Source organism: Perna viridis, chromosome 1 (genome assembly GCF_037379345.1).
Source record: "Perna viridis isolate PV_CMFRI_1.1 ecotype Kerala chromosome 1, ASM3737934v1, whole genome shotgun sequence".
Lineage (NCBI taxonomy): Eukaryota > Metazoa > Mollusca > Bivalvia > Mytilida > Mytilidae > Perna > Perna viridis.
The window spans coordinates 20,564,802-20,573,098 of NC_142445.1; the positions used below are offsets into that span (position 1 = coordinate 20,564,802).

Genomic DNA, 8,297 nt, shown 5'->3' on the forward strand with positions numbered 1-8,297 from the left:
TGACAAAGCTATTTCAGAATTATTATAGGATTGAACAGCTATTTTCGGTCGTTCATGCATTTATGAACGGATCTCTCCACTCCCAAACGTTACATGAACGGCCGAACATATTTTATTTAGTTCGACCAAGATGAAAGTCAGATTGGTAGCTAAGGCAACAGGTAAAGCCATTTCTCCTCTCCTGCAATATGTGACATCACACAGATAATGACAACAAGTTTGTTTACTGTTATAAACATCAGAGATCACCGGGATCAAGTGGTTAATATATTGATTACAGTATTTGCATTAGAGATTTATTATTTTGGAGAGGCAACGTAGCTAGTATAGAGCCAATTCCTTTGTTAGGAAAAGCTGCTGAGAACATTGTTTTACTGATGCAAGTGATGTAGCAGCTGCAGGCTACATTGAGCATTTAGGTTGTATTATGCATAAGTGCTGGTCAGTAGATGAAAAATTAAAAAGTTCCACTTGGAGGGAAGTAAAAGCGATTGAGTTGTCTTTTTACAGTTTTATAAGTTTACTTAAAGATAGTACACTTTCTTTTTATACTGACAATAAAAATGCCGTTAGTGTAGTTCATAAGGGGAGTAAGAATCACGAGTTACAGATGTAGGCTTTATCAATTTTTGAATGTTGTAAATTTAGCAAATATTACTATTTTCGTTAGATGGATTCCCAGGGAATTCAACGATCAAGCTGACATGCTTAGTAGAATAACTGATGTAGACGATTGGCGTATTTCAGACGATATTTTCAATTTTTTAAAGGAATTTGGGGTCAATGCACAATAGATAGGTTTGCAAATATGGATAACACTAAATTACCCAGATTTAATTCTTTGTATTGGAATCCGGGTTCTGAGTGCATTGACGCATTTACTTGCAACTCGACACAGGAGAACAACTGGTTAGTCCCACCAGTTGCTATGGTTAGTAAAGCAGTAAATCAGTAGTGAAATGCAAAGCCTTGGGCTCTTTGATTGTACCTAAGTGGCCCTCTCCGCCGTTTTGGCCTTTGTTACTTGACGCAGGTTACGAGTATAGAGAAACGTAATGGACGTTTTAGAATTTCACGAAACTGATCGAATTTTCTCCACGGGAAATAATACAAATCCTTGTTTGCGAAAGGTAATTTCACTGGAAAAATACTGGCTGTTAAACTTGACGCTTCAAGACGTTACTTGTTTTTATTTGATTTCAGACTTGTGTTTATTGTACGCTGTCACTGGGCTTTTCTGAGAATAGAGTCACTGGACATTTTGTACATACTGGTCACAGGACGGATGTTATGTTATTTTGGGACACTGGTCTTTCTTGTTGGTCACTGGACCGTTTTTTGTTAACTTAATTATATTTAATTTAGGTATATATTATTTAACAACAAATATTATACATAATTTTTTTTCTTGTATGGGTATTTTATGGAATATTTTTTTTCCACTGGAATTTGGTTATAGTATAACGTAGTTATCCATCCAGAACTTCAAACTCTATCGAAAAATTTGAATGCGACTATTTTGGACGCACGAGCCAAGAATGCGGTAACAAAATACATCGGAGGTTTCAAAAGATTTGTTAAATAGACCATCAATTATCCTTAGATAACTTCAGTGCTTCCTAGCAGTGACATTTACGTCAGTTTATATTTACAACATTTAGTAGGATCAGTTAATCATTTTAGTTCCGTAGAAGCTGCATTTTATAGTATTAATTTGGCGCACAATACAGCGGGCGTATGTAATCCATGCAATTCGGAAGTGGTTTAAAAACGTGGTGGAAGCTTCAAAGAGAATTTTGACCAGACCGATTGCGAAAAAAGTTCCAGTCGATTCATTTATAATGACAGACTTGTTCAAAAAGCATGTAGATTCTAGTTCCTTGAAGGACATTAGATTATTAGCTATGTATGCTCTTATGCATACACCCGTGCAGGTCCGGGTGTTAAAAGAATAGGCCTGCAGCAGCGCTAAGCTTGTCGTTAAAGGCGACTAAATAGTGCTCAGAACCCTAGCCGGGGGCTAGGGCGCTCTGCCCACAGAGCAACTGGGATGTGTGCCCCAGGTTGTGGAATGGAGTACCCCTGGCGTGTTACATGCTGGGGTTGTTAGGCTATAGTACGGAAAACCTGACCGCAAACCATAGTGGTGCACCGTGTTGGGAAAGATGCCACGTTCCTCGCACGTTAAAGAACCCTACTGTGGTATTCTCCCGGAGTAGGAACCAGAGGGCTCCGCCACAGGAGGCTAAATTGCCCGACCCTACTCACCTCTCCCCGTTTCCAGTGGCAATCAAAATTTGTCGACCCCATTGTCCCTGTGTCCCATCCCTTTTTCATTTCTTCATCATTTCATGTTCATTTTATCATCAATTTCATGTTCATCGTCTGAATATAGCTGAAATATTGCTGCTCGGACGTTAAACCCCAACAAACCAACAAACTTTTATGTATACAGGTTTTCTTAGATACGACGAATTATGTAACATTAAAGCTAAGCATATCACTTTTTATGAAATTCATGTAGATATACTTATTCACAAGAGCGAAACAGTCTGTTACAGAAATGGTAAAAACGTTGTGATTTCGAAACTTGATTCTTTACTTTGTCCAGTAGATGTTTTGAAGAGGTATCTTAACATGGCTAAGGTTCAATTATTTCTTATATGTATATATTTAGATCTGCAACTTTTCTCAAGAAATCTTATTCTTTTATTTTGAGAAGAAGTAATGAAAAGCTTTCTTACACACGTGCTAGAGAATTAATTAAGAAGTCGCTATCAGAGCTAGGTTTGGATGCTAAGAAGTCCGATTTGCATAGTTTTAGGTCAGGGGGAGGCTCGGCGTGTTTGGACAGGTTATTTAAAGCTCATGGTAGATGGCGATCTCAGTCTGCAAAGGACGATTACGTGCAAGAAAATTTAGACAAATGTTTATCTGTCTCCAGGAAATTAGGCTTGTAATCTAATGCTTTCTTTGTACGTCAAACGAGTCACCGTGCCTGATAGAATCAATACTTTGTCTTTGTGTTTTATTTTCATAGAAAATTATGGCAAGTTTGGCAAATAAATGCTTTATGTTCGTTTGAACGAAGTGAATTTAGAACATAAATATATTTATTTGCAGTTCGCGCAGTAATTTCTAAAACGGGTTTATACATAGATAGAACCGGTTTTGGTACTTTGGGTATATAAAGGAACTGCGCAAGGTTTTATATTTATCGAAGTTAGTGCGGTGACCACTCGACTACTACTTACACGTTTGTAGACAAATTCATTTTTGGGGGGAATTTAATGCATTTTTAATATATTTTCTGGATATTTGAATATTTATGCTGATATTCATTTTATATTTATAGAATGCTGTTTGAGTTCTGTAATTTCGGACAGCGGGAGTGCGGGACTGTAGAAGAGATTAGTGTTTTGGGAAATTTATTGAATTTGTTTGTATAGTTTATTAAACAAGTCACCGTGCCTGATAGAATCAATACCATGTCTTTGTGTCTTATTTTCATAGACAATTATGTCAAGTTTCGCAAATAAATGCTTTATGTTCGTTTGAACGAAGTGAATTTAGAACATAAACTAGATTATTTCATGACTTTATGTGTAAATGTTCTTCCGTGACATTTGTCTCTGTTGGCAACAAAGAAGATGGTTCAATCAATTTTTATCACATTTCGAACTACATGTAACTTCAAAATTGAAACTACCAATCCATGAATTACATGCAGCAGCTAGATTTACATATGTCTGACTTCGTTATTGACCAAATTAACTGTACTTGTTGAATCAACATTTATGGTTGATGGGGCATTAGTAGGTCCTACATATTGAGGAGGAGACCCGGAATTTTCGGCAGGTACCGCTGTTTCATATGGTGGCGGTGGTTGACTAATGCCTACATTCTCTTCAGTCTTATATACTGGTCCGTCAGGGGTATAGACAATTCTATGATCAGGTGGAAAATCAGGTACTGGGTGAGTTGAACCTGTTGAATATTATAATATTATTTAATAATACAATTTGATTATTTTTATAAAGTGAGTGCTAGAGAAAATATATGTACACTACATGTTCACAAGTCGATTTAAGAGTATATATGTGTAACTCCAAGGTACAATTGAACTCGAAATACTTTGCTACTTCGCATTGTTAAAGAATGTACATTTGGTATCAGTTTCTGAAAAAAAATAAAATATCATTACATTTCGACTTGTGCACTGTTTTGTTTTTATTAAAGTTTGAATTATTGCAAAGGATTGAGAATACAATAAATTGAAAAACTTAATTTGAAAGCAGAACTCTTTGATAACAATTACTGGAGTTGTATAGTGATGTAGCAGCAAATTAGAAGTGATATTGGAACGAACAGAATACTTTATTTGGAAAAATAAATAGCAGTTTTGCAAGATCAAGACAATATCAGACATGTTCATATTAAAACGGGTTCTTTATAAAATGTTAAAAAAAATCGTAGGCAAGAAAATTGATACCAGTAGAACAGTATTTTGAATGAGAACAAGGACAATACGTATAAACTGCAATGAAATGTTACAGTACATAATGATTAAACTTGAACTACTACTTATAACATGGAGTAGACGCTGTGATAAGAAAAGCTTATTCTTTATTTTTCTACCCACTACACCTAAAGTTGATAGTACATTGAAAAAAAAATAGTAAACAATCTGTATGGACAAACTGTTCAATGTTTGAAACTACCTCTAGTTTATGACAAGAGGGTCGTAGAATATTACATGACAAATACTTCTTAATATGTCTCCGCAGTTCTATATCGAACAGTGTTTATAATTATCATCTATGTGCATAATATTAAGCAATCGTTTAATTTTGCAGTCACAATATAAAGATTTTTTCAAAAGAAATGATGAAAATCATGTTACTCGAAATTAACAACAAATATAATATTTGAGCATGCTCTTGAAAATGATAAAATGCAAGATAGCAATATAACTAAAATCTTAAAAATAAAAATAAAAAGTAATGAATGGAATTCTAAAAAAGTCACTTTATATGTTAAAAAGACGAATCATGGCACACATCCTATGTAATCAGAACTTTTGAGTTGTCCCTTTACATACCAGTAATTGTAGTTATTGGTCCAGGTGATATGACAGTTCCAGTCGTCCTTCTCCCTCGGTAGTAACAGAAGTACATTATACATGCAGTAAATAGAAATATTCCGAATAGAGAACCAATAACACTTCCAGCAACTATTCCCTTTTCGCTGTTAAAAATAAGGGAGCATCAAGAAAAAACCGAAAGTCATTCGACAAAAAAGATTTCTATACAATAATTCTTGACGATTGTAAAATAAAAATAATTTCATGATAATTTTTGTAAAAAATGTGTTTTTATTTTTAAAAAAAATCAATGTTTTGATTTAATCAGAGTTACTAGGTATTAATCCCAGCACGACTTGTTGAGAGTAATGCTTCATTAGGTGTAAAGAAATGTAAAGAGGATTCGACAAATAACATGCATCTCCGTCGCTACAGTACATTATAAATGATCAATATTTTTGTTTTATCGTAGGACATTTTATCTAGACAATGATTGTGTAAACAGACAATTTGACTTATTTTTCTCGTGTGCTTTACTATAGGATATATGTGACGTGGTGACAACAATATGAAAACATGGCCAAACCAGAAATTAAATAAACATAAAAAAAATAAGTTATTGTATGATATGTCATGTAATAAGCTTTACTGAACTCTTACCTTGACGACAAGGTTCCACTATAATAGTAATAATAACCGTAGTATCGGTATGAGTAATACGAGCGATAATATCGGTAACTATAGTAACGATAACTATAGTAACGATAACTATAGTATGATCCGTAGTATCGATAACTTTCCAATGAACCTGAAAATGAGGGAAGTATCAATTATACATGCATGATAAATGGCATACCATCTTTGAAAATAATACAAAGGATAATTCAAAAGTTACAAGAGGTGATTATGATCTGAATGGCCATGAAGGTTTGTTTGTTTGTTTGTTGGGGTTTAACGTCCGAGCAGCAATATTTCAGCTATATTCAGACAATGAACATGAAATGAATGATAAAATGAACATGAAATGAAGAAAAAAAAAGGATGGGACACAAGGATAATAGGGTCGACAAATTTTGATTGCCACTGGAAAAAAGGGGGATGGGTAAGGTAGGACAACTTAGCCTCCTGTGGCGGAGTGCAAAGGTTCCTACTCCTATCGAATACCACAGCAGGGTTCTTTAACGTGCGAGGAACGTGGCATCTTTCCCAACACGATGCACCACTATGGTTTGCGGTCAGGTTTTCCGTACTATAGCCTGACAACCCCAGCATGTAACATGCCAGGGGTACCCATTCCACCACCTGGGGCACACATCCCAGTTGCCCCCGGCTAGGTTTCTGAGCACTATTTAGTCGCCTTTTACGACAAGCTTAGCGCTGCTGCAGGCCTATTCTTTTAACACCCAGACCTGCACGGGGCGGTTCTTGAAGGGCTCACGAAACTGGCCTCATCCGGGACTCTAAACAGACTCGAAAACTAAATATTTTGATTCCGCATATCATTATCACTCTGAAAGCTACATTTAATTTAAATTGGAGCATTTGGAAATTTTGGCGGAAAATCAATTCTCATGACACAGTTACTTTTGAATCTTCTCAAAACATAAAATCTTCACTCGACATATTTCACCGTAAAAACCAAATGTCATCCCAATGGAAGGATTTCGAAATTTTGGTGGCAGAGTTGGTTGAAATGGCAACGGCGACTTTTGAATCTTATCTAAACAAAAAAAAAATCACTTGCCATGTCATTATTACCCTTCAAACCAAATCCTAATAAGAGAATTTTAAATTTTTGACTGGAAAGTCGGTTTCGATGTCAACGGACATCATACCGTTAGAAACGCTTGAACACAACTTCAAGTCGATATAATTAAATATTGCGTCTCCTTTTCCGTTTGTTAAACCATGAAGAACTGTTTTCTTTTTCCACTAATTGTGTACTGTTTTATACTATAGAATTGAATAAGATTTTCTGTTTAACTTCTTTAATATTTTAACTGCGGCCATTTAATTTCAATAATTTCTTCTCTATAATATTCTCATAAATCTTGTATACTTTCTACCAAATCAGTGATTATGCAAACTTTTTATAGACTATATTGTAGTATGTCCTTTTTTTCGAGTGCGAGGTACAAAATTATTAGTCAGTCATTCTTGATATTACAGGGTCATTGCATGAATATTGTTCCCAGTAGAATTTTATATTGAATGATCTTCTATATGTAATAAATACTTTAAGAAAAACATTATTTCCTAGTATCCATCAAATTATCCATTTGTTGTATAGCAAGTGCTACAAACTTGAGTTGAAATGATTTTTTGTAGTTGATAAAGTCATGTTTTTAAACCTACAACGCACTCAGTGAAATACTGGAATAAATTGCAGGCTTACTTCACCCTTTTTTTTTTATAGGAAAATACATTGTATACAATAATAAAAGATACAGTTGTTCTAGGTACTATGTTTAAAGCTATTGTGTTTGTATTCATCTATATATTTGGTAAAGTAAATCATTGTTAAAATTAAGAATATCCTCTTGTCATATCAATCTTGACTAATTTGGTAACTGGTCGTGTCGATTGATAGATTTAAGTACATAAAACGTCTTAGTAGGCATGATGCATAAAAGTAGAATAAAATTATCCTTACTATAGTCTATTATTCTTAAACATGATGATAAACACTTAAAGCTAGTGATACATACCAAACAGAGAGTACAGTAGAAGCAAAATCAACTTCAGACCTTTAGCCATGTTAATTGAATAGAAAAATGGAAATGCGCATTTAAAAAATTCCGGGTCATGTCGGAAACTGGAAATCGATTTAAGATGAGAGGAAATCGTGCTGTGTTAAAATCACCACATATTACATCTACATTGTATTTATGTTTGAATGTGTATGTCATATCACTATTTTATGTACCGGAAATATTGTAAATTAAGGTTATGAAAATGGTCTTGCAAGTCGGGCTCCGTCTGTGTATACTTCATAGTAATGGCGTTGTAATAATCTTTATAAGCTCTAGTATGCAAGTGTTTTATCTTTTTAACCAAAGAAGTCACTTTCATCTAAAAGCACCTCATCAATTGTCCTCCGCCACCTGAGGTATGTTATTCTTGAATTCCTGAAGGCAATGAAAAACAGAGATCAGTTGTACTTATCATTTAGTATTCGATTTTTTCACGAAAATGCATTTCAAAGAGCAATCAA

General features: G+C 34.6%; 1 protein-coding gene across 1 annotated transcript; it reads right to left on the reverse strand.

Annotated features, from left to right (window-relative positions):
• Nucleotides 1–3,582: 3,582 nt before the first annotated feature.
• LOC148627700 (uncharacterized) lies at nt 3,583–7,948 on the reverse strand. Its single transcript, XM_088577154.1, has 4 exons — nt 7,792–7,948; nt 5,744–5,891; nt 5,102–5,247; nt 3,583–3,987 (listed from the first exon to the last, which is right to left on the reverse strand). Exons 1-4 carry the CDS (start codon nt 7,838–7,840, stop codon nt 3,740–3,742), a joined length of 591 nt encoding a protein of 196 aa, XP_088433280.1. The 5' UTR covers nt 7,841–7,948; the 3' UTR covers nt 3,583–3,739.
• Nucleotides 7,949–8,297: the final 349 nt, after the last annotated feature.